The sequence below is a fragment of the Monopterus albus genome, unplaced genomic scaffold (assembly GCF_001952655.1).
Source record: "Monopterus albus unplaced genomic scaffold, M_albus_1.0 scaffold82.1, whole genome shotgun sequence".
NCBI classification, from domain to species: Eukaryota; Metazoa; Chordata; class Actinopteri; order Synbranchiformes; family Synbranchidae; genus Monopterus; species Monopterus albus.
Window position 1 is genome coordinate 612143 of NW_018127962.1, and position 27286 is coordinate 639428.

At 40.3% G+C, this 27286-nt stretch overlaps 1 protein-coding gene across 2 annotated transcripts; it reads right to left on the minus strand.

Annotated features, from left to right (window-relative positions):
- Positions 1-391: 391 nt before the first annotated feature.
- triqk (triple QxxK/R motif containing) lies at positions 392-27286 on the minus strand. 2 transcript variants are annotated; one of them, XM_020606970.1, is made up of 4 exons: positions 27078-27286; positions 24337-24413; positions 13362-13447; positions 392-557 (listed from the first exon to the last, which is right to left on the minus strand). In XM_020606970.1, the coding sequence occupies exons 2-4, from the start codon at positions 24395-24397 to the stop codon at positions 456-458; spliced, it is 249 nt and encodes an 82-aa protein (XP_020462626.1). In that variant the 5' UTR covers positions 24398-24413; positions 27078-27286; the 3' UTR covers positions 392-455. The 2 variants fall into 2 exon arrangements, with proteins under 2 accessions (XP_020462626.1, XP_020462625.1); XM_020606969.1 differs by lacking the exon at positions 392-557 and adding an exon at positions 3882-4880.

Sequence of the window (27286 nt, forward strand, 5' to 3'; positions counted from 1 at the left end):
CACTTAAAACATGTATGTAAACAATCAACACAAAAAAAGATCAGCGCTGATAAAGCAATCAAAACTGGGCATTAAGGCCTGAAATGTCAATGTAGCCTTTGGCACCAAAGTTCCTTACATGATAGAACTCTACAGATTTTAATTTTTAAGCAGAACCGCAGAGGCAGTCAGAGATATGCAGCAATGTGTAAAATCAGTGAGTGGAAGAAACCGAGGCAAGGTGGAGGGAAAGAAAGAGGGAGGAGATGTGTGTGAGACTAGCAGTAGTACTTTGTGACATGCATCATCAGTCCTGTCTTCTCACTCCATCTCTCTAATGGGAGAACAGCACACAGTATGTCTGTGTGCATATGTGTATGTATGTGAGAGAGAGAGAGGGGGGAAGCAATGTGCCTCCCTGTTAGAGTGACTTGTAGAGAGACTGAGTGTGTGTGTGTGTGAGATAGAGATAGAGACTAAATGAGCTCCTGGCGGGACTGACCCTCCTCACTTCTCACCGGTCCGTCAGAGAGACTGGGCGCTCCACTGGAGCATAGCCACAGGCACGGTGCTGAATGCTGAAAATACACACACACACACACACACACACACAGACTCAACACACTGAAGAAAAGCAGCTCCACAAGCACTGTGTATGCTCAAACACCCCCCCCCCCCCCAACTCTTAACGCAAAAACACAAAAGTACACCGAGGTCAGTGTGCATTTATGTTCACATGATGTCATGGTACAGATAGAACATTTGACAAAATGCATATGTTTGTTTATGTCACAAGAAAAAGCAAGGCAAACCCAGCATGCTCCAGGAGTGCTGCGTCAAGTTCACCAGTAATAATTATGATTCATGTCTTGATAAACAGCCACACACACACATGTGAGAACATTACTTTCCCACACTTGAGGCAGGAGGGAAAGTACCACTGCATACTGTACATGCATGTTGGTGCACAGCCAAGTTTGGGCCTAAGTATACTGTAATTACTCTTAGTGACGTACCTCACATGACTAATTAGTATGGCTTGGGCGCATGGTATCAAGCTCATTTGTCACAAAGTGGGAAGTAAAGCTCAATGCCTTCAACTCCTGGTGAACATTGCCAAGGTTGGGCTAAACACTCATACAACACTGGTACCAGACTGGTTTCCTGTTTGACTTGCTGTGAAAAGAAGTCAGTGAAACACTGTCAATCAGCAGCGATATGTCACACTCGAGTACTTTTGTCAACTCTGCTGTATGCATCTTGAACAAGGAGCAACAATGACCATCTTCCTTTTACTGCAGCATCTCACCGGGGCAATCCTGTCGTCATCCTCACAGCTACGCACATGCAGATTCGGCTCCAACTTGACTTGTAGCCCATAAAAGACAAGCCTATAGTCAAAACAACTTAATAACCCATTACTGACAAAACATTTTTGTTTATAGCTTAAAAATAAATGGATCCAAGAGGAATAATGGAAAGTTTTTACCCCGTAAAAGTAAATTGACAATAAGATCTTTTATTCATTAACTTTTAAGACTATGCCTACATTTAATAGTTAATTATAAACCTTTAGGGATACAGATGTATACAACATTAATTGTAGTTAATGTCAAGCTTCTATTTAATGCTTGCAATTACAGTAACTACTTCAACACATGAATAGCATCTTGTATGTCCAAGGATTTGACAAAAAATGTGATCCTGCAGGCTTTTTCTGAGCTGGATAGAGATGCTGTCAACACCTTTCTGTCTGCATTAGTCATCACCAAAGTGGCTCAGTTTTAAAAGTTGAAAACCAAGAAACAGAGGTGGACAGTAACTAAGGACATTCACTCAAGTACTGTGTTTAAATAGAATTGTGAGGTATGCATACAGAGTATTTTTATTTTCTGCTACTTTATACTTAAGGCTTCACTACATAGTAGAGGCAAAAACTGTACTTTTTACTCCTCTATGTTTATTTGATAACTTCAGCTACTAGTTACTTTTCAGAATCAAATTACTAAAACAAAATACAGCGTAATCTGATTCTATTGGTCCCCAATGGGAAAATTCACAAGACCTCCAGCAGCAATTCAAATTTCCACCTGCAAAATTAAATGTGATGTGAAGAGTAATGCATCAATAATGATAATCCTAACATACTGTATGATGTACATTTTTACACCATTGGATTTGTACTTTTATTTAAGTAAAGGATCTGAGCACTTCTTCCATCACTGCCAAGAAATATATACAACATGGTCTTTGGTCACACAGTTCGGCTCATACCAAAGAATATTCATTCAAGTTAATCTACTTGAAACTGAAAAGGTCCTTTAATTTTTTTTTTTACATTATTTATATTTCCATACAAAGATACATGATTTGGAAACACAATAAATGTAGTAATACATCCCACAGTATCCAGCAAATGAATCATAATGACAAAGTAAAGCATAAAGTGTATAACATAAATCAATTCAATCACAGCACTATTGGGGAAAAAATAGATCACATCTCATCTTACCAAACCTGGGTCTGAATGAATAAGCAGCTCTGCCAGATCCTTTCCACTGAGCTCTTGTTGGTAGTTGGTAATGGTTGACCTTTTAGATAACCGGTGTCACGTATGAAGGTCTATTAGCTCGGGCTATCTATTGTTACACATGCGAGTCACTCACAGTGGTGGAGGAGGGGGTCTGGATGTACCGAGGCCAGATAAAAGGCACTGGGCGAGGGTACGGGTGCATGTTTATCATAATGGTTTCTTTGACATGTAGTCTTTTACTAGAGGTCGGGGGGGTCATGGGAGAAAAGAAGAGAAATAGCAGAAACTGAGCTCAAAAACTGTCTCACATTTCGCCAATCATATCAGCAACAGAACACAGTCTGGCATGGGAGACTAGTTTTAACCAAAAGACAAAAAAAAAAAACAAGGGGGGGGGGGGGCCGGGGAATTAAAAAAGTCACAAGGCTTCTAGTGTATTTGGTATTGGCCTTATATGCGTTATATGAACACAAAGGTGTATGTATCCAAAAACAGTATCAACTGCTTTTATTTAGATTTGAAATGGGCTGAAAAAACTATGAAATAGAATGTGATGGAAAGCACAATGACTAAATACAAACCCCTGGATCTGTGTGCGTCTGTGACAACCACCCACACAAACAGTGGAAGCACAGAAAACTGTTAGTGGAAGGTCAGTCTTTGTACACAAAGCGTAAGGCAAGAAAAAAGAAGCACTGACAGACCTTCATATTCCTTTCTACAATGACATTGTATCCTTAAGGGAACAATGCATACATCTGAAAAGAAGAAATACCATCAAGGTGTTCCTTATGAGAAACACGTAGGTCCACCTCTATTTAGTCACTGCTCAGCTCTGTAATTCCATTTCAAATGAAAGAACAGGATCATATTTGAAATGTTAATCCTGCAGAAGTGTGTCCTTAAACGTGGCGGGTAGAATGTGTCACTCTGTATTCAGCACATGTTCAGTCAGGACGAGAGTTTTCTGGATTCTAATCTCACACTTAGTGATCTCCAGATATCCGGGAGGAGAGGTTTGTGCACCGAAATGTGAAGCAAGTGTTTGTCTCACTGTGATGACAAGTTCAGTGGAAGATTTACATTTATTAGTGGAGGAAAACAGTGGGATGTGATTATGTGGGATATGAATAACAGAGGTTAGTCTCAACTGTAGAAATGGAAGACTACTATAAAAGCTTTTTAGGGAACAGGAATCAAAGATGTGCTGACAGATCTAAGCTCACGGATGACAAATATGTAAAACCATAGTGCAACTTATGTTAGAATAATGATTACAGTTTCATTGTACAGATATGTTCTCATGCAAAAAAAAAAAAAAAAAAAAAGAGAAACAGTGTTTGAATTATTTTCCTCCCTGACCTTCCTCCACGTTTCCCTCACTTGTGTCTTTTCCTTGCCTCTTACCCCTAAACCACACCAAGCATGTCAAGCCCTACTGAGTCCAAGATGCACGTCTCCCTTGGCATGCTTGTGTTTTGTTTTGTTTTTTTATGCCTCAGGTCTACTTTTTTCCTAGTGAAGTGTAATCTCCACACATAGCTGTTAAAAAAATCATACAAATCCTGCTATTGTCAGTTTCTTCTGGTATTTCATATGAATGATCAGGCTGTTTTGAGTTTCACTCTGTAGAGCCAAAGAAATTCAAATTCCTGGGATACAAACCATGGGATTACTTCCTGAGGAACATAGGCCTACACGAAAACTATTTTTGTCCAGTACATTTGTGCCATCTGTCCACCTAGTTAAGACGGGTTTCTCCTGCCATTGTCCTGCTGACAAACAGCTGTTTTGAAGACAAAAGCATGGAATGCGCTGCTCATGTCTTGCTTTCAGTGTACATTCCCAGTTAGTCCCGCCCACCTAAGAGGCAAGGAAAAGATGCAAGGACAAATTGCGAGGAGAGAGGAGCCAAGGAAACATGTTTTAATTGAGACGTCCTTTCCTCCGATCCTTCATATCAAGCGTCCAATCACCAACTGATTTCCAAAAAAAGGGGTGTGTCAATCCAGATTTCTGTAAAATACGCACTCCTGCATCTTGGGTTATAGTTTCTCCAGGAGCCTCCTTGCTCCTCAGAGCAGAAATAACAGCTTTGGGACATCCTTCATCATAGCTGACCAGAACGACTTCCTGGCCAAACAAGGCTCAAGGACCGAGAAACATTAAAATACGAAAATTGGGATTAACCAATTATCTAACAAACAGAAACAGCATAAGTGTGGTGCAAGAAAATTGTATCAATGTGGTCCAGCTCTTATTAATCCATATCCACATCCAGGTTAATCTCAGTGCTCAGATTGAGGTAGAAGAAGGCATAGACACAGAGGACAAAGAACAGGAGAGCTGCAATGACCAGGAAGGCATCCTGAGAAGGGAAAAGACAAAGATACAGTGTTCTTCAATAGCATTATTTAAACACCTGCCTGATTCCCTGTCTGTTTTTACACTTGGAAGCAGCTCCAATTTGTATGAATGTTTTTGCAGTAATTATTGAGCTTATTTACAAGTGTTGATTTATATTTTCCAAGTCCCTCGTCTTTCTTTTCATCTGCATTTCTAATAGACTTTTTTAAAATCTGTCTGACATTGAAGTTGTTCATTAACTCATTTTGAAAAGCAAAAATAAAATAATTTCTAGTTCTATTGATGTATTTTGACAATAACTTAAAAACATTTGTCCTTAATCATCGCTTTCTTTTCAGATGTGGAAAAATGTTGAAAGATGCAAATATTAATACAAAATGAAGTCTTTTTCACACTATTGCAGGTACATAGGAAACAATGCAATCAGGCAGAGAGCGGACAGCCATGTTTGTTTTGTTTAACAAGCTGATAATCATGTGTCAGTGCTTCCTGTCCACAAAGCAATGCAAGACTGGTGCGTTTTAAAAAGCCATTTATGCTTTTTTGAAAGCTTTGTTTACAGCATTGGAAAACATTAGTGAAAGGCTGATGGAAGACCAAAACAGACAAACAGATGTGTTTTCAAATGTACCTGCATTTGTGTGAAAATGGTTTCGGGTTCCTTGAAAGTAAACCAGGTCTGCACAGTAGGTGTTCTCACTCTGATGGACCCATTTGCACATTAATGACAAACACTCTCAGCTGCTTTGAGAGACTCACTGTGGGAAATTGTTACCTGATGTAATGAGTCAGGTGACAGACTGCAAACATACTGCAGGTAATTTAGGGAATTTATAAGGTGTAAATAGCATACTGTATGTATTCACACAAAGTCAGTGGAAAAAGAAAAAAAGAATTTGATGAAGTTGAGTAACCCCCTAATGGGGCACACTGTGGCAGGGCTAATGTCCAGTTTATCAGGCCAGATTCAAAACTACTTTGTGCCAAACGCAATAAAAAAAAATTGGATACTCTTACTTTGTTTGTATCACTTAAAAGCATGACAGCACATCACATGCAAGAAAAAGGACCTTTCAAAACATACAATATCACACTCCAGAAAAGTGTGTAAGTGACCACACCATACTCTCCTCTAGCTGCAATCATTCTGTACAGCGCTCCTACCTTTTTTTTTTAAACCAAGAAGTTAAACTTTCTCCAACAAAATGGCCTATTTTTTGGATTTTCTATTGGTTAATTGTCAGACAAACTGAGCCTTTCCAGAGGAGTGGCATTCAACTTGAAAATGGGAATCTGGAGCACTCGTTCATTATGTGGCGCTCACACGATTACAATCTTCATCAACTGGAGTTTCATTAGGGCCACTCAGAGTATTGAACAATGGCAGTTATTCTTTATCAACAGAACTCATTAGCAGCAAACTTTCTAATCAACAGTGGAGAGCTTGGAGGGCCTTAAAAGAGTGCAGAGTACAGCCTAATTGGAGGTTATTCACAAAGAAAATATCTGATTTGAACATGGAAATTTGTTTTAACATGCAAACTGTGCCACAACAACAAAGGTGACATGACAAATGAAGTTAAAACACAATTGCAACCCTACACAAACTCATTTATAACTAGGGCTGTGTACTGGCAAGAATCTGGTGATATGCATCACGATTCGATACACTGTGGTACTGTAAACGAGGCCATGGTTTGCATTTTTTAAATGGGATTTTAGAAAAGCGGTCATAAAATAAGCAACAGACCACCATATGCATAAAATCTCCTGTTAAAAAAAGTTTGCTTTTTGCATTTTCAATAGTACCTGTAACATCCAACAACGTAGCACTACTTCGCACATGAACTATTAGTTAAAAATCAATACTGTGTTTTTGAGAATCAATAGTTTTGTAAAACGGAATATTGAGATACTCAAGTGTACTGATGTTTTCTTACACCCCTATTTATAACATGTGATTCTAATTTTTGCACATACCTGTAAAGCTGCTTTCAGACATGCACTTCTCTCCATTAATATGACGATATCTGAACGGCTTCATGTCTGAATGAGCACCCTGCTCACTTTTTCCATAAAAGCAATCTCACTAGGTCGGACCTAGCAACATTTACATATCACATTCAACACAGCACAAGTCTGTACTGCATACAGTCTCGTTGACAGGCACACACAATATTACGACATACTGACATAGGGTGTACGAGCCTACCAGACCGTCTATGTGTCTGCGCATGCCTCTCATGCATCTCTGTGGGTTTCATTAAGAAGCTCATATAACGCTCATTAAAAAAACAGAACTGTTTTGGAGAACGCCCTAACCAGCAATAAACTAAGAAAACAAACTCCAACTCACTGTCCAATCTCAAATGTATGGTAAATAACACGTGTGCTGTGGTTCTCGCTGTCATAGTTACGAGAATGTCTGAATGAAGTTGTGAGGAACATTTTTGCAAAAGTGACCTACTGTATACGTTTAGAAAAGCGCATGCTCCTCCCCAAACTATTCTTTGCATCAGGCACATAGGCCAAGGTGCAATACTAGTAAAATAAAAAGATTATAGCCCGCACAACGATCTGATGCTCTAAAGATTATATTTATTCAGGCCGAGCTGCCACGTCAGCAACGTTTGGCCATTAGGTCCTCATCAGGTATTCACAGCTTGTGCTCAGACATGCATGTAGACTCCTTCAAACTGATGTCAGGTGTGTCACCACACCCCTACTAATCAGCACAACAACAACATAATAACCCCAGTTCTTCCACACAATATTTTAACCCACCAACCACATTAAAATATAAACATACATCTATATGCATAAAAAACAACAACAACAAAAACAACTACCAAGTCCCATTATAAATACATCCAACCATTGGTTGAGTAACTCCTTACTAGGCCCAATACCCAATAGTGCACAATGTTGCAGCTCAGCCTGAATAAATATAGTTTTTGGAGTGTGCAGGCAATAATCTTTGTTCTTCAGCAAGAACGCAGCAAACAAGATGACTAACAGAAAAGATAAAGAAAAGATAAAAACCATCCCTCCCTTAGACTGTATATGAATGACAGTAACTGCCATACATAGCATGCACACACAGACTTTTGCAAATTCAACTCACTGGCCAAATGGCACAAAGAAACAACAGAATGCAAACCAAGAGAGAATGAGAGAAGAAATAAAAGTGATAAGACTCAGCATAAACGAGGAGTGGTGGAGGGGGCTAATATTAATTCCTCTCTGACGACAGGGGTGGGGGCTGACAATTAAAAGGCATCACAGCATCCACAGCTATCTGTGTACATACTGTGGTGCCTAGTCATCAGCAGCATTGGCCTTCATTAGCCTCAGCCCACATTTATCTACATCCCGGCAGCCTCCAAACAGCTTAAAGTCCTTGCTTAATTGGAAAACTTTTAAATTTCATGCACTTTAGTTTCATATATTAACCACCAAGCTCCCACAGCTTGATTTACTTTTCTATTTTGCCTAGGCTTCTGAGGAAAAAAAAAAAGAACTGCTTTCAAATCACTGAGGCTTGATTGTTTTCTGCTTTTTCTTGTTCTCTCACAACTCTGAAAAACACGACAAAGGTAAGCATTTGTAATTCTGCAGACAATATCGGCCAGAAAACTTTGCGCTTTTGACGTAGGTAAAACATTTTGTTGAATTCTGAAAACAAAAGGATGGATGAAATTGCAACTCCCCCCCTCCCTCCCTTTTGTCTTTGCTTCAGGTTTCAGAGAAAGAGAACAGCTGGTTATAGTGACATGTCTATGAAAACAAGCTGGAGGGGTTTTGGTGAAAACACTTGAGCTGCAGAAAGCACCTGCTCTTGATTGAGATCATTGCTTTCGAGGAGAGTGGCCCACTGTGTTGACTCTTGCCTTGTCTAACAAACACATTTATGTGCGCCCACACACACAGATACTCAGACAAAAACACAGCCTCTCTGCCCACATTCTGATGGAGACCCCTGGATAGGACCCAAGCACATCATCATCTTCATCATGTGGCTCTCTCTTCACTGGCGGCAGCTGCAGTATACTCGGCATGCTGGGAGCCGAGTCCTTGTCACCCCGGCGACAAGCCCCAGACATCTTCTCATCTGGGAAATTCTCCTTCTGGGGTTGGTGTGTGTGTGTGTGTGTGTGTGTGTGTGTGTGTACATCATTCTGTATGTGCCTACGTGCTAAGCAAGAGCGATTCAGTGTGTTTGTGGCTGTGTGTGGGTGGCAGATAGACACAAGCTACAAACAACTGTTGGTGCATTTGGGCCTCAGTTGATGAGTATGTCTCATTTGAATAAGTCACAGTAATAAAAAAAACAAAAAACCAACCACTGGGTTGTACTTCATCACTGGTTAGATAAAAGTTGCTAGTCACTTTGTGTTTGCTTTGTAAGCAGCATCTTCCTACATTTACATCATGCACGTTTGAACACAACAATCACTGACAGCAATACCTTCTCATCTTTTACTGGGCTTTAACCAAATTATTTTCAGTATCAGTAATTTGTGTTAAATTTTTTTATCAATAATTTTGTCTATGAATGTACCATAAACTATCAAGGTCCGAGGTGAAGCCTTCAAATAACACCACATTTTTAACTTCAAGCAAGGAAACAGAACATTCTCACATGGATGATGAATACAGTCAACATTGTACATTTTGTCTTGCTAAATGAGTAAGAATTGATTTTGACCTAACCAGTCAAATTTGCAGGCATGGGACAGAAGTGAGGTCACAGTGACCTTGCCCTTTCACCACCAAGGTCGAATCAGTTCGTCCTTGAGCCAAATGTGAAGAATTTCTCTCAAAATGTTCCTGACATATTGCATTCACAAGAACTGTATGTACCTACAATCCAAAAACATAACTGCCTCCATACCTCTGGCTATCACTGGAGCGGGGACACAAAAATGTCTCCATGAACAGGAAAAGCTTATCACCACTATCACAACTCACTGATTACTTTCATAAAGTGTACTATAAATTAAATGACACAAAAGGACAAAAAACCTGCAAATTCCCAGATGTTGTCAACGCTCCTGCGAGTGTGAATGAGCCTCATAAATCTAATGGCCACCACAGGCATCCAATCCAAAACTCTGCTTTAGTGAGAGGTTGGAGTTGATGCTACAGTCTGGATCCAGGATTCCAGCACAGCATTCCTCACCATTAATACTAACAGTCTTCACTTAAGAATGTACTAGCAATGAATATAGACGCTCACCAACCGATGCACTCACACCTCTAAAATAAAACTAGAAGCTCTATGATTAAAGATATATATGTATAATTATATTTACACCAAAAACTGAGTAGAAGAAACTGGGCAGAATCACTACTAAAAATCCTCTTCTACTCACCACACAACATACATTAACAAATGACAGCTGGGAGACACCCAGAGTCATTATCTGCCTCTGCCAATTCCATAAGAAAATTTTCCCCAACTTTCTAGGCTCAGCAGCTAAATAAGGCCGAGGGAAAACAGTGCAGAACTGAACAGAAGGCTAGTGTGCCAATTAGACAAGGCAGCAGGCTTGTTTGCTGTGCTGCAAGCTAGAGTGCTGGAGCTACTTCGAAGGCACTTCTTCTTCTCTGAGCAACCTGAGGAGAGACTGCAGCTAACCTCCTACCAGTTACTTCATCTCTGCTGTTGTGACCCCATGTCATGCAACATTCAGTGGAGCTGCAGATCAGCACTTCCATACACTCACTGTGACTCGGCATGTGTACAAAAACATGCACAGATATAACAGGTGGCTGGTTTCCTCCACTTCTCAGGTCAATTTTTTTTTTTGGCGTTTGCTGATCACTGCTGGGGGAACAGAAGTTCTCCCTCTGTCATTTTCTCATTCCCAGTCTCTCCCTCCTTTGCTGTGCCAACTTATCCAGACTGCCCTGCTACTAAGACAGCCCCAAGACAGCCTGTTCCGGCAGCTGCCAGATTCTCTGCGCCTGCATGTCTGTCGGCCCTTCAGAGATGCCAGCTGCATCTGAGACCAGCATCTCAACCAGGGAGAGGAGAAGAAAAAAAAAAAAAAAAAGGAGGAGAGGGGGACGAGGAAAAAGTATGCATGAAACAACATGTCTATAAACCACAGCCAAATCATTGCTGTCAACGAAAGGTTCAGACAGAGAAGGGGGTTTTCTACTGTCATCACAGAGCAATGTAAAGATCACAACTTTGTAAAATGCTAAAAAGACGTGATGAGAAAGCAAGTGTGACCGCATATCCATTACATTTGGGTGGAATTTCAATCGAACTCCAGGCCAAGAGGTCTAAGTTAGTTTAATATCTCGTCCCAGAGGTATTTTTAATCCAGCCTCTGAAAATTCCCCTCATCTTGGGCGTGAAAAACCTAAATTATTCATGAGCAATATCTATATTTCAAGATATGGACTAATCTAATTGCATTAAAGATGTACTTAATGAGGCCTTGCGTGTCTAAGAGATGCATATTTTAAAACCAGACCCTTTCACCCAGAGTTTAATTCTCACCACGATTTGTTCATCAGTGTACTACATGCTAACTGAAGTCTAATGAGGAAGGGAGGCCTTTTGGCTGTTATACTCCAAACTAAAACTATTTTCAATACAATGAGTAAAAATAAACCTGAATATTTTCTTAGTTCTGGCTTTCATTAAACCATTTTTAATAAAAAATCACAGAGAACCGGACTTCATCTGAAGGTATCTTGCAATTTCAAAGAGGGTTTAAAAACCTAAGACGATGCTGGGTTCAGGAGTCAACTCTGTATAGGGAAACCCTGAAATAATAAGACTGGTTATTGGTAAGCCAACACAGAGGAACAGCATAAACAGTGGCGGCGTGTTTGCCAGAATGATAAACGCAGAGTCATCCATCTTTGCCTGTGGAACAGCTCCTAATCGCTGCTGTGTGACAAAGTGGAGACACACAGTTTCCGAAGCTAGCAACACCCTCACCTCCCTTTATTTTGACATTACCCATCTCCATCCATCTTGTCACTCTTCTTCTCTTTCTTCTCTGTTTGTCATATTTCATACTTCTCTCTCAACAGCCTGTTTTCACACATGAACTCCAGACTATGTCTGTAGAATCAGGTCTGGACTTTGTCACAAGAGACAGACACATTCTCACCTACTGGAAACACTCCTTTTGGTTTATGCAGGGGGGCCTCCGCCTCCTGTGCACTCTACCCAGAAACAGGGCACGATGCAGTCACGTAGCCAGTTTGTAATTTGGTCATAAAAAAAAAAGTCTCCTGCCATTCTTTAAATTTGTGTGATGATTTCAGCACCGGCTATTAAAAACCGAAGTCCCCGAATCTCCTCGTGTCTACATTTGAATATTTTCGTTGGCATCATCATTAAAAATGACTGTTTTTCTTCACCACTGGAAGTTTGTTTCTTTTTTCTGGTTTTGTGCCAGTCACATGACAGAGCATCATCAGCACGCCCCCTACCTCTGTGTGAATGCTCCATAGGGGTGTAAGAGAACATCAATACACTTGAGTATTGCGATACTGTATCAATTCTCAAAAGCACGGTATTGATTTTTTATTAACCGTTCACATGCCAAGTAGTGCTATGTTGTTGGATGTTACAGGGACTGTGACAAATGCAGATCCAGATGGTTTTATGCATATGGTGGTGTGTTGCTTATTTTGACAGTCTTTCTAAACTAAGATTTAAAAAAAAAGAAAAATCACAATGTATTACTTTGTTTACAGTATCACCATGTATCGACTCCCAACCCCGGAATCACAATACGTATCATATCACCAGATTCTTGCCAATACTCAGCCCTAAAACCCCAGACTATAAGCAGCTGTTTTCTTTCATGATATCACTCAGGCTCACTCAGATATTATATGGACTTTTTACTACAGAGCTGGCAAGGTAAAGCCCATTTAAAATCTGGGTCAGCTGACTCAGACTTTTGCATTCTCACATATTGCTCCTTCAGATAGTGTCTAGATAATTTCAGTGATCCAGTGCAAGTCTGAAAAGGCCTTCGGTCTCTCCTTGTCCCTCTCCACTGTTCCTTTATCAATAAAATAAGGAAACCAATGAATTTGAATCCTTCTTGGAACTCACTAGATGTTAAAAAAGTGTGTTATGTCATCTTCATTTTTGCAGATATGATATAGTAATATAAACTTTTTGGAGTACTCTGTTAATTTAATGTCCAATTCATTGTTTTCCCTTGAATGGGTTTTTGAAAGGATAGGGGCCATATCTCCTCATTTCAGGTAGATCTATATTGTTACATTCCCTAACATAAGTTGTAAGAAAGCCAACAGTCTGGGATATGAGACGCGATTCCAGTGGGACACTCTGAAATAGGCAGGCAGGCAGACAAAAGGAACAGAGATGATTGGCAAACTGAATCACAGAGGGACAGACAGACAGCCAGAAGCGGTCAAACAGATACAGACTTCAGCAAGCCCAAAGAGATAGAAAGTCCATGGAGGCCAGTCTCACCCTGAATCCAGAGGAAGTCTTCTTTGCCTCAGCCTTCAGACGTGTAGCCTTTAAGACAGATTTAGTCTTTTTGTAGTCCTGTTTACCTGAATGAAACAAGACATTGGGGAATACAGGTTAAATGACTGCAAAATCACTGTTGTATAAAAAAATATGTGGCCAGGCAGAGTTGACAGGAAGACAGAAGCCCCAGCAGCCAAGAAACTGTCCACAACTTTCATTTTTGTAAAGACTAAACAAATGAGATACAACATGTTAATCAGTGAGTTTCATTGGTGCTGGTAGACAGGGTTTGCTACCTTTAGCAACAGGTAGGCTAGCTGCTTCTAATCATTATGCTAAGCCAAGTTTACCATCTTCCAGTTGGCGGAGGTGAGCTCATCTAACTCCACAAGAAAGTAATTCATCATTTTTTGTTAAATATTTGTACAATATTCAGAAAAATAACCAACTAGATAAGTAGAATAATGCAAGTCACTGGACTAATGACTGCAATTCTGAAACTGTAAACATAGTTAAATATAATCATTATCTATGACTCGGCAACTACTGCAGTGTAATAATTGTAAATAGCACTGATAGCTCAAAATGTGTGTGTGTGTATAAAACTTTTTATGAATACTGCCACTCCTCCTCCTCCTCCCACACTTCCCCTACCTTTGATTGCACTATTCTATTGTCTGTTGCATTAAAGCACTGGAGACAAATTCCTTGTATGCTCAACATACTTGGCGATGAAAGCCAATTCTGATTCTGAAAATGTCAAAAGGTTAACAAAATGATGCAAGAGAGGCAAATAAGGCTGAAATGTCACACTGCAACCTGCACATGCATCCAAAACACTATGAAATCTTTTCTGACCTGAGCTGCACACAGTTGGTTGGCTTCCCATGAGCTCAACTCTCAAGGGCGAGTCTTGTGGGCAAACTGGCCACCTGGCAAAGCGTGCATGTACGTGTGCATGCTTCACATGAGCCGGCTGTCTCGGTCTAATTAGAAACAAGCCACTGCAGGAAAAGGAACTTTGGTAACAATAGGGTGGAAAGGCAACAACTTGCTCAACAGAGTGTGTGTTTTAGTCAGTCTATTTTTGTGAAAACCTATTTATCCACTCAGACTGTGGACATGTAACAGAGCCCTTAAAGATGATGTTTTATGATTCTATATAGTAGATTAGGGTGAGAGTTGAAGCCGGGTATTAAGTTCTCATGGATGACGGACTAAGAAATCGAGAAACAGTCCTCATAAGGACAGAGATGAAATAGAGGTACATGACAGGGAAGCAAAGCCCTCAGGTCAGCTGCAAGGTTGTCTCAGTTGGTGATGGACATCCGGAGCCCTCTTTTCCTTCCATGCAAGCCTCATTTACACTGGAAGAGGTAGCAAGAAAAGGGGGAAAGTGATGAAAGAAAACATCCACATCCGTGTGGAAAGGTTGTGGGAGAAAATGAGCTAGTGAGAAAGAAGGGGTGTGCGAATGTTGAGATTCTGGAAACAAACAGTCAGAGCTGCATATCTCTTGGGGAGCAGCAGCTCAGGTCTTGTGGGGATGGCCAGGGGGGAAGGAGGAGATGACCATTAGCCTGGCGTTAAGCAGCTGCTTTGTCTCGCAGCACACACTCTCTTTTTTGACAATCTCACTGCCTCTGCTTTTTTCTGAGATCTTGTATTCAATACCTATCTTTTTCTCCATCCCTCCTGGTTCTGGACTCTCTCTCCTCTGACTCAGTGGAGGGCTAATAGAAACAGGGAGCATGTTGCCAAGAGCAGACAGTGAGCCAGTGGGAATTCATTAGGAGGGCCGCTGGATGTCTCCTCCACTTGTCAGAAAGTGGAGAGAGGGAAATCTGATTGGAGGGTACCTCAGATTGCTTACCATTCACAGAATCTGAAGAAGACTTTCAGACTGTAAATGGGTGGTTGTGATAATGTAAGACTGCAGGAAGCTACATTGTGAAAAGTATAAAAATGAAATATTTGAGGATTTATCTTGTCATGCATGTAACATGCAGAGAACTGTGGAAACTTAACTGGCCTCACACGGCTGCAATAAACAACAATTTAAGTTTATCTCCTGCAGTATAATCAGCTGCTATAAAAATGGCTCCGTCACACCAGAAAGGGACAGAGGTCATCTGAATACGTCGGGAGTACCCTTCAGCCTTGTTGACAGGGCTGCGCAATGGCAAAAATCATAATCATGATTATTTTGGTCAATATTGAGATCAAAATTAAATATGGGGGGAAAATGTTTTTCCATCTAGGGCCTGAAATTAACACCTGCCAGGTGCCAAATGTGGCTAGATTTTCCATTTGGTGAGTAAACCTGAGAAGACTACCCATCACACTGGCGGGCAAATGTTTGTAGCAAAAGAATCATTGTAATAAAACCTGAAAGTCTCTACTATGGGCGCCCTGCTTCTGTCTGTGAAGGAGTTTGACAGACAAACACACACACACGCATTCAGTGAAGACCCTCTGCTACTCTGCCTCTAACTGGCTTTCTGAACAAATTGTAAAAATAAGCTTCAGGTCATGGTTACAAGCAAAGTGAGAGTGGAGCTGAAAAATGGACAGTGTGGTCATCTGATGTGAGTAAAATAGGAGCCTATCAGTTACACACGTGTCTCAAATACTTTTGGTGTAGAGAAGGAGTGACATTTACATATTGTCCAGGTCTGACTAACCAGTCACCTGACCATGACCATTAAGAGGCAGAGTGGTGGCGGAATACAGGTGCATGAGTGGGCATGCACCAGACTATGGTTTAGTCAGGAGACCAGATTTCATGGACTGTGCAAAGCAGGTGATCGCGGTAGAGAACATCTCAGGGGTCATCGTATTTTATGGTCACTGGATTTGTTTTGAAATGAGAAAACCAACATCAGAAAACAAACAGTTTCCACAGTTTCCGTTTACATATAGAGGGAAACAAAACGGAAAACAGGTCGTTGTTCATTTTGATAGTAAACCACAGAAAACAAAACGATCGGCCATTCTCTGGCTTTGTTTGATACGTTTATAAATGGAACTCGGGAATGAAATCAGCCTATGTGCATTCAACATCCGTCTGTTCTGCTGTGTCCTCTGCCCTGCACCCTGTGTGTGCGTAGCTAGGCTCTGCCTTCAGTTTTCTCATTTCAAAATGAAAATCCAATGGACGCCAAGTACACAGACCCTCAGGAGGAGCTTTAAGCTGGTTCAAATGATTAAACATCCAATAGGTTTATAAAACTTAAAATTTACTTTTGTTTGTTCCTGAAGTAGGCTAACCTTATTAGTAAATATCATGTTAAGCAGAATTTTGAAAACAAGACTTCATAAGTTCTACTGTGGCTTTAAAATTTTTATTCAAAAGTGAATATAATGAATTTATTACCTGCTGATTGATATAACCTATGAAAATAAGTTTACTTCAAGTTTAGCTCTGGCCCCTTTATTTGTTTTCAACATAGTACATAATTACCTGAATGAAATACTGAAGCAATGAGTATGTGACACAAAAAGGCAATTTATTATTTTGGCTGGTAAAAAATGTTTGGCTTTTTACTTCTGGCAATTGCATTTAGGCTTCAAAAATCATAAAACCGATGCCGATTTATGATGATTGAGGGTGTTGCCATCCTCCGGGTTGGATTACAAAAAAAACGTCATCCCTACGGCACTTAACTACTGTGACAAACTAACCATCAACACTGTAGCCAGCTATAGACATGTAAGTCCTAGTCAGTCACAACAGCTTTCTAAAATTCTTTTTTTATCTTGTCATTTAATAAAGGGTTACTGAGAGGGGAAAAGCTCACCAAGCTGTGAGCCAATCCACTGGAGGCAAAATTTACAGAGAAATTTATTGATCTTGACATGTATGCTTGTGTGACATCTACATTTACTGGATATAAACTGAAGATTTTCTGTTAAATCTAGGGTATTTAGGAAATGCCACTGCATATTTACAGTGTACATCATACATCCTCAGGAGATCTTTTTTGCCACACAATGCCCAAGCAAAAACAAAACAGTATTAGAACTTAACAACCTAGGGTTTAAATTCCAAAAGCAGTGTTTACTGTAAAACATCTCCCACAAACTGCCTCTAAAATATATGCCTGTGCTGCTTCTTTCATAACCTGCTCCACATCTACATATAGAATTTAATTTTTTATGAATAACTTCATAACAACCCAATACACCAATAGCCATCTGGTAAGATTCAATACTTAATTGGAGCAAAACCAGAATATTTGCACCAAGTAGGAATATGAATATTTGATATGGGAGGAAAACGCCAGTAAATTACATCAGGCTATGTAAGGTATTGTTGTTGTATTACAGCACTGTATTTCTTAAAACCACATGTTTGTTTGGGTCTGGAGACCACACACACACACACACACACACACACACACACAGACACACACACGATATTGCACTGGGCTTATGAGCACTCCTATTTGTCATTGCTTTTCCCCCTGCTGCACCACTGCTGTAGACACTGTCACCAATTACCTACCTGTACTGAGCTACACGCCATCCCTCTCTGCCTCTGCCTGCCACACTGAAAAGGCATCACTGTCCTCCTGTACAGCGACGACAATGGCGTGTCACAGAGCAACATTAGGTGACCTAGAGTGCCTGTTGAGAGGCTTCCCAAAGTGTGCCTTTCACTGAAGTCATCACTGGTTTTATGTCAAGAGGATAAGAGAAAAGTGAAAGTGGCCCTCCCCCTACAGCAGCTGAGATGTGTGTTTTGCAGTTTTCCTTGCTTATTTGTCAGTGCCAATACCTAAAAGACCGTGGAGAAATTAATTTTTATCTTGAGCTATGGTTCAATGACAAACAGGAGTGCATAACAAGACAAGTAGATGGCATTAGCTAAAATTAGCCGCATGTGAATGATCATGCAAGAGAAGGAGGGGGCTAAGGCATGTGATTTGTGTCACAACAATTGGTCATTAAAATAAGGGGAAGCAGACATCTAAAAGTATTTGCCTGAAAGAAGAGCAACACCAGCAGTGCTGTTTAAAAATACTGTATGTGGACACAAATTCTGTGCCACCTTTACCAAAACTTGACCACATCAGTGATGATAAAACCTATTTCAAGATGCCACATTTAATGCATTCCTGTCATAACTCCAGAGTGGTGCTTGATGAAAGGATAATATTGTGGGTTAATACAGTATCTTGCAGTAAAAGCAGAATTCACATTTTTAACATGAGCAGCAGTAGACACAGACAAAATGTAGGACAACTGAGGCAGAAGAGAGAAATGATGGAGGGGAGAGTCAACAGGGTTGCTGTCACAGGTCAAACTGTGTGACTGTTAACTACTGGCTTTTGCTTTAGCGGTTTCTTTTGGTGATAAAAGATCAGATGTTGCAACAGTAGTCAGTTGGCCCTGAGGATTTTTTTTGTAGTCTTAAGTAGATGAAATCATGGCACCAAGACTACATACTGTTGAAGCACCTCTAGCTGTAATGGTCCAACACACAGACTAAACTGAAAACTCTTCACCTGCACGTGCATATTGCAACGTTTTAAACTGCTTCAGAAACCCCACAGATCGCAGGAGGTTGCTGATCTCTAATTGAAAATCAGTGATACACATGGAATACTGAATTCTGCATGTCAAGCCTTTATTGTCGGCTTAAGAACTACAATAGTTACATGTTTTGACAAGAACAAGCAACTTAATTCTCACGTCACTTATCCATCAATTAGCATCTATTTAAATTGTGCCATGTTTCAAATTTGACAAAAAAAATAGAAGCTTTTCATCTGATTCAGATTTGTGACCTCAAGCCATGATAGTTCTGAAGAAATGCTCCATTCATTATGCAAAGTGTCACATGTTTGCATTACAGTAATAACATTTACTGCTGCTAGTGATAATGTTTGTTGGTCTGTGTAAAATCCAGTACTGTAATGTTTGAAAAGCTACTGTACACTGTTGTCATACAGTCAGAAAAAAACAAATGAAGCACTAACATACACAGTATGTGTGTATATCTGCGTCTATGGGGATTAGCCACATGCGCTACATGCAGAGTGAAGAGGTGACTGCGACAGACAGTCCAATGTCCAGTACTGTGAGAGCCCAGGGACAATTCGAGCACCACACTGACAGCATGTCTGACGGCTCCCTGTGCTTTGCTTCTGTGACTATCTGGCATGGCAGCCAAACAGTCAGTGACCACATGGTGCGGATCGTTGGCATCTGCCAGAAAGCACGGTAGTGGAACTGGAGGGCTGAGGCCAGACGCATGGAAAATATTTATGCCTCGTCTTTTGTATTATGTCAAGGCAGGAGAGGACAGGTCAAATCTCAGGCAGCAAAGGGAGTCCAGACATACATGGGCAAAACGAATTACAACTTCTAGTTTTTCAAAGTAATTTGGACAAAGTGCTTACTTTTTCACATGGAAAAATGTTGAAACTTAATAAAATGGCATAATACCAGATGAAAATGATGAAAATCTTTAAGACTAACTCAAACTGTATGCCTTCACCGTCTGAAATCAAGATAATCCCGTCTCTCGCCCAGCTGTCGCTGAATAGAGCAGATCTCTCCCCGGCTGTAGACTGTCACCTCTCTGGGCTCCTCCAGTTCCTGTCTTGCACAGCGGGATGTACTGAGTGACGGCACTCAGTTTCCATTGACAGTGACAGTTGTCATTAGCCCAGAGATTCATTTCCATTTGTGCTCGGAGTGCTCAGCAGCGCAGCCACACACTTTGGCCACAAGCGGGTTCACGTACAGTCCGCAGCCTTTCCAGCACTCACTTATTTTAAGTGCTGGAAAGGGTTTTAAATATTCCTGTATCCAAATGATATGGAGAGGCACCAAAATCTAATCAATTCTTCTGTGGCCCATACCCTACCTCTCCAAAAAATGTCATCTAAATCCATTTATTACTTTGAGTTCAGTGACCAACTGAAGAACACTATAACTTTACCTCCCCTGAGGGCAGCTTGGTGCAGTCAATTAGAACAGGTTTAATAATGGTATTTAAAAACAGTGTCAACAGTGGTCCCTTGATGACTACCTGACATGACAAAAGCACTCCAGCAGAGATGATGGTACAGCTCAACAACCAGCCTTGACTATTGCTGATGTGCCATGAATAAGCCACCTTATGATTTTAAAATACCATGTGTGGCCCATTCCAGCCCTCAGAAGACCCAGCTCCATGAAATCTTTGAAGACTACTTTCCTCTGTGACACCCCACCACCACCATCTCGGTTTTCAATCTTTGCTGTTAAACAGTGGTTCAGTGAAATTGCCTGATGGTCATTCTTTTTAAAAAGCAGTAAATGCTGAGGAGCTGAAACAAGGTAATGGTCAACAGGATGAACATATCCCTGACACCCCTGTTAAATATGTTTAACTGATACGAAAGAAAAGCACTAAATAGGAAGGAAAAAGATTTTCTGCACCCCTGGCAGGGGAAGTGACAGCAGGAGACGAGCTCGTTATGCTTCGGCTCTCATTTGGTCCAGGTTTCAGACAGTGGCAGACTGCTAACGGATATATGTGGGCTACATGATCACATTCTCCTGTCCCAGTATGAAAACACGTGGAACTGCTATGCTGCTTTACGAGACTCCAACTTTTATAGGCTATCATGTGCTGAAAAAGACAAATAGTGTGATGTCTGTCAGTTTGAGGGTGATGGTTTTTGATAACATGAAAAAACAAAAGGACATCTGATACAAAAGGCACAATGTGAAACTGACAAGGCACAAAAATGAAAACATGCACCAACAGAAAACATTTAGGATAAGAGACCATCTCAAGAGGCTTGTTAACACAAACGCAACACCAGAAATTATAAAACCTGAGATAATAAGATGACAATCACCAGGGGCCAGCAAACAATCAAGAACCAACAAGTTTTTATTAACAATGTTGGAGAGTGATGTTTGATTTAAAAATACATCTCCATTCAACCTGTTCACATTACCCTCTCCAGAAAAGTGATGAAATTACTCAACAGCAATAAAAGCAGACTAAAATCTAATGGAACTGAGGAGTTTAGTACTGTTCACTATGTATTTGTGAACATGAACCTCAGTCACCCCATGAAGTATCAAATCAAATTGTTTCCACTCCTCACCTTAAGACTGATCAAAGAAATGACCAGTATCTTTAAGATCACACAGCAGATTGAATATAAAAGGCCACAAGTAAGATTCTGTAATGTGCTGTGCCAGCCATTGTTGCTGAGGGTCTCCCTTGTATGTTCAAGCTCATCCCCTGAACATGTGTCCCCTCTGCTTCTTGTGTTGTAATGGTGTGGATGGCTTCTGACAGGTGGGCTCAAACTGTTCTTGGTCTCCTGACTTAATAAACAGGGGGTCTAGGCTGAAACATGTACACAACAGTAAGCTCTGAAAGAATATTGTAAAAGGGACCTGTGTTCCACCAAACTTGCTAGTTGATGGCCAGACTATGTACAGTATGGAGTCACCATGGACTTTGACATCATGGTGTCTTGCTAGTTTTAAAATGTTCCTCCTCTGGACTGTGTCACTCAGTGACACTGATACATGGGGGAAGTGTTCTTGATCTCCTGATGTTAAAAAGTGAAATGTGAATTATAAGACCACCATCTCTGCAAATGATCCTGATTTTCTCAACGTCTGTGGCCAAATGATGTGGAGTCACAATGGATATGCTCAGTCATGACAGAAATCTGAGCCATCCTGTTACTTTTATAACTTTCGTCATTTGGATTATGTCACTCTTCGTCTTATAGCTGCCACCGCTATGAAGGAACTCATTCTTTTCAGCCTTGTAAGAGTCCCGCGTACTCGCCAGGGCTTTTGTAAGAATCTCACTTCCTTTTGTGCAATCTTATTTTTGAATCCAAAAGTGGGTGCCTTTGACTCTAATAAGGCCACTGAGTCACATTCAATATGCAGAATGCACCTCCTGGGATTGGAAGCAAAAACATTAAGCCTACACAGAGAACAGAGCTTCCCTTTGTGTTTGCATCAGTCATAGCCGCTCACAATTATCCAGCTTTGCCAATGGCGACCTTTTGGTTTTGCTTCAAAAGGGAAAAAGCAAAAGGAAAGACATCATATGAGGTGTAATCTTAAAGCAACCCCAGCTGGCATGCTAACAAGGACCAAACTTTTGACTGATACAGGCCTTATTTAGGCCTTTGTGATGTAAGGGGGGAAAGACAACCAAACAAAACACAGCAGGATTAGAGTGGCATTACACTTTGACAAAACAGCTTCTTACATAGCAACAAACATGCACTTTTCATGTCCATCAGTAGCGTGACCTCAGATGCTGCTCATTCATTTCCAAGTTTAATTGCTTCCACAGCTTGTACACTGGTTCTAATCCAGCAAGTCTGGTTTAAGTTTCTTTTCAGTCCAATACAGACTGGAAACATTTCCATGACTATGTAAAGACATTATGTTGATTCTTACATAGCCATTGTTCATAAAAGTCTTCAAAACACTCAAACAGTTACTATATACTATATGTGAAACCACTGCAGGACTGTGCACTGCAACACAGCATCATGTGTGATATATTAAGTGTAACATTAGCTTCTTTCTGTGAGAGACCGTCGAGTTGATTGCCGTGTTTGGGTACAACTGCCCACATCACTGAGTTATGGCTTTGGTTGAAATGGAGTTGCACAACAAGTCGAAGACCAAATCGATTTAGAGAACCTGTGGTTTTAATTATCTTTTTTGATTAAACTATCAGTCATGTAGCATACACAAACTAAATGTCTTCAAGATGGTTCAGAATGCTGCAAGTAGAATTTTAAATAAATCCAGAAAAGTACATCCACATTACATCAGATTTAACACTGGCTCCCTATCCATGTCAGGTCAGACTTTAAGGTGCTTCTAATTACATATAAAAATCCTTAACGGGCATGCCCCTTCATTCCTCTCTGCTCTCAGAATGCAGGGCTCCTGTTTGCTCCCAGAGTTAAAAAGCAGTCTGCAGGCTTCCTATCAGGCTCCCTTCCTCTAGATTAACCTCCCAGCTGATAATCAGACAGTCTGACTCAGTTCAGTTATTTAAATCCAAACTAAAAAGTCATCTCTACACCACAACTTTCAAGTAGCAGCACAGTCTTGATTACTTTTTGCTTCATAGTTGCTACTATTCTCCCACTGGTGGGTTTCAGTCTTAATGAATCTATTAAACTTAGTTATGTACAGCACAGTCCACAATGTCCTGCCAATGGGATTACTGCAGATTTTCTAAAAAAAACAAGTGGATCTCCCTACCCCTCTGTTAGTTCGCCTGAGCACATGAGCATCCAAACTGTGAGACCCACTCACTCTCTTCTCATCCCTGTTTTTCTTTATTCGAATCCAGGGTCAGTGTGTCATATGCTGTATAAACCGTAAAGCCCCTTGAGGCAAATTTGTGACACTGAGCTATACAAAAAAAATAAATAAATAAAATTGACAATGCAATATCAGAGAAAATGAGCCAAGACAATTTACAGCATGGATTTTTAAAATATTTTTGTTGTTGAAATGTGCTCCAAGACTTGTCTTAATGTGGAGAAGTGCTGTCAAAGCCTCCGGTGACCCAGACTCACTGAACAGCACTGGCAGCAGTGCATAGATATTAGCTTGTAAAAGGTTTTGACCGGAACTGACCTCTCTAACCAATCAGACATTTTCAGTTATTTCTGCTCGATCGGTAAGGTTTGTTGCATTCTCATAACAAGAGATATCTGAAGAGCTGGGCAGAGCGTGGCAGATCATAGTAGAGCACAGTGTAGCAGGGAGAGGGAGCGCTGGGTGGTGCAGAGGGGAGTGATTTGGAGTTTCATGCTAGTGCTGCCTTAGGTTACATACTGCAGCTTTAATGTTATAAAACAAAAAAAAGCAATGCCAAATATTATTGCTTGATACGATTAAAGTGTAATTTACTACTGATCAACGAACTTGTTAATCAGCACTAGGTTGAAAGGAGACTCACCAATCTGTTTTCGGTACTGATCAACTGGTAACTGGGTCGCATTGGCATCCTTCTTCCCCATTTTCCCCTCCTCAGCCCTGAGAAGAAAAACAACCTTCAGAGTTTGAGAATTTCACTTCACTTAATCAAATACGGATATAGCTCCAGTCCTGTTACTGTAGCCTAAGATAAGCTGTGAAATCTGCAGGAAGGATTACATTTAATAAAAGATCATAAAGAGAAATGGTAGTCAGTTTTGATCAGGCAGATGGTTTATCTTTCACATACATCTGTTAGACATAATTAAATTAATTCTCACCACCTTCCATGTGTGTTATGTTCACAGTATGCGCACTTCCTATCCATCTCATTTAGTCTAACACCATTTCCCTTCACACTATGAGCTCTCTTTGATTACAGTGACAGTTCACGGGGAAGATAAAAAGAGAAAGAGTTAGGAATAATATAAATAGTAGCCACAGGCTCGTCATGTAGCTATGCAGGTGTGTTGTGTAACAGAATAAATGCCAATCAGTGAGGCTGTGCACTGATGTCAAAGCTGGTGCCTCTATAGATATACGCGCCAGACATAACTATTTCTGTATAATACTTTTCTTTAGTGCTACAACTCAGTATGTGTGTTGTTTTACATCCATCCAACATACTTGTTTCCAAGTGAGCACTCTGCTCTAAATTCCAGACATGCTCATTCACAACACACGGCATCAATCAATAGTGTAGCCTTTTGTTTAAATTAGTGGAAAAAAACAAGTGTGAGACAAGACCTGTGCTTTCTGATGATACTGAAATCGCTGACCTCTTCACTGGTAGAAAGATCTGTGAAAGATTTAAAAACATTTGCAGCCTCCCATATATTTATACAAATAGTATATTGCTAGTATATTGATAATTAGCCATGATATAAAAAGATAATGCAACACAAAAAAAGATGTGTAAGCAGGTGTGCACAGGCGAGAACAGAGAGGTGAATAAGAAAGGAATAAAATATCTACATGCATTGAAGAAGAACAAGAGTGGTGGAGAATCTAGAGATGGAGCAGGGGAATAGAGGAAAGAGACTGCATTAGCATGTTCAAGAAGCGTAGCTGGCTGCCTGTGCTGTCTGTTACCTTCTCATGGGAATCTGCTACAGCCTTGGGAGCCCTGAATTTTACCTTACACTAAAATACTGTTTTCAGCTACATTTCATACACCGTTTGCACAGCTATTGTTCTCCAGCAGTTGGAAACCAGAGTCAGCAAATTAAAGGACGTGAGAGGAGGATAAAAAGAACAGAGGACATTGCTCAAATGCAATGTTTACAGTTTGACGCAGTAGGCTCTTCAAGTTGCCAGCTATTTCGTGCTGTCCAGCAACATCACAATATTATATCTAAATAGTCAAAGCAGCACGTGAAGCATCTCTCACCTCCTGTGGCCATTCCACTCGGAAATTACATATTTTAAATTTGTATTTTGAATCCACAACAGTTTGATATAAAGAGGTAGCAAGGATGTGTGCTGAGCATCGAAAATTATATTTAAGCATAGTGACAGGTGCATTGTTGGTACTGATAACAATAGTTCTCTGTCCATTTTAGCACCTTAAATGGATAGATAACAAAGCCAATTTTACATTCAAGCCATTTAACAGTGTTTATCACAAAACCTACCATAGCACCCTTGACCATGGTGAACTCTGAAGCAATTTAAGGGTGAATTTCCCACCTTGTGCAAGATGAATTAAGTCACAAATGAGTTTTTCTTTTCAGTGCACATTGCCACACAGCTAAGTTTCAGTTCAGGAAGAGAGTTTCTAAAACACGTGCGATAATGCAAAGAGAGAAGAGAAACCAGGTATGAAAAACGGTTCCCCCTCAAGGCTTCATCAGTATGTCAGTCAAGCTGAAACAATTAGTCAGGTATTCAAAAGTCAATTGGAAGAAATATAGGTTTGTTTATTTATTTAGTTATTCAAGCAAAACATCGTTCATTCTCTGGAGCCAATTTTCTTGTTATACAACACTATACACTGAATTTGGTGTTTGAATTATATTTAGGGGGGGAGCAAGATGGGGTCTGGAAACCTGTGCCATGCTTTTTACACATTTTTTACAATAAATCGTTAAAAGATTGACTATGAAAACTGTCAACAAACTAAACTGCTAGTTGCAGCACTAGTACTATGGTGTTGCACAGAATTACACTGAGGTTATTATACTTGACCTTGTTGATAATGATAGGGTGATTAATATACTTGACCTTGTTGATAATGATAGGGTGATTAACACCTCCTACCTATAGACCTTTGTAAAAGTTTCAACAAAAACAGAACACTACAGTTTATAGGAATTATTTTAGGTCAGATCAATTAAGTTCACGGAGTGGTTAGGATTAATCTTGTTTTAGCTAGATAGAGCTAACAAAATGGGTGCATGCACTTCTTTAACAAATCACAGAGTTGTGGGTAATGGTGACCTTTGGAATTTAAGGGTACATCTCTCTGTCAACATTGTGGAAAACTATCTACGTACACGCAACGATTAATAAACTAACGTCACAGTTTAGGTTTTCTGCAGATCAACTACACGCGCATTTGTATAGTTTTCGCCAGTTTACTTCTAAAGAGAAAATCTTTGCAGGAGACATATTAAATTTGCAGCGCGTTTATGGTAACTTTTAAGTAAACTGAGCAAATTCAAATACACAAACAAAAATCTGTATAATACGGCATTCAGCCTCTGAATTCACGAAAATACTTACAGAAATGTTGTTTATCGGGAGAATATACCGCTTAGTAGAGGTGTTTCTGCACTAGGAATTGTATAACAGCTTTATGTGGACACTAGACGACAGGACTGAAGAATTATTTGGTACTTTGATCCAAATTTCTTCTGAATGCCAGCACACCAATTCTACCTGCTCACAGTTCCTGGTTTATACGTCATCATCAATGACGGCCAGCCTGTTCT

Coding starts and splice junctions, on each gene's coding strand:
- triqk (XM_020606969.1), bottom strand. CDS start 24,397: ATGGGGAAGAAGGATGCCAATGCGACCCAGTTACCAGTTGATCAGTAC. Junction 13,448..24,336: donor TCAGTACCGAAAACAGATTG/GTGAGTCTCCTT, acceptor TGTTTCATTCAG/GTAAACAGGACTACAAAAAG. Junction 4,881..13,361: donor AGACTTCCTCTGGATTCAGG/GTGAGACTGGCC, acceptor TTCCCTTCTCAG/GATGCCTTCCTGGTCATTGC.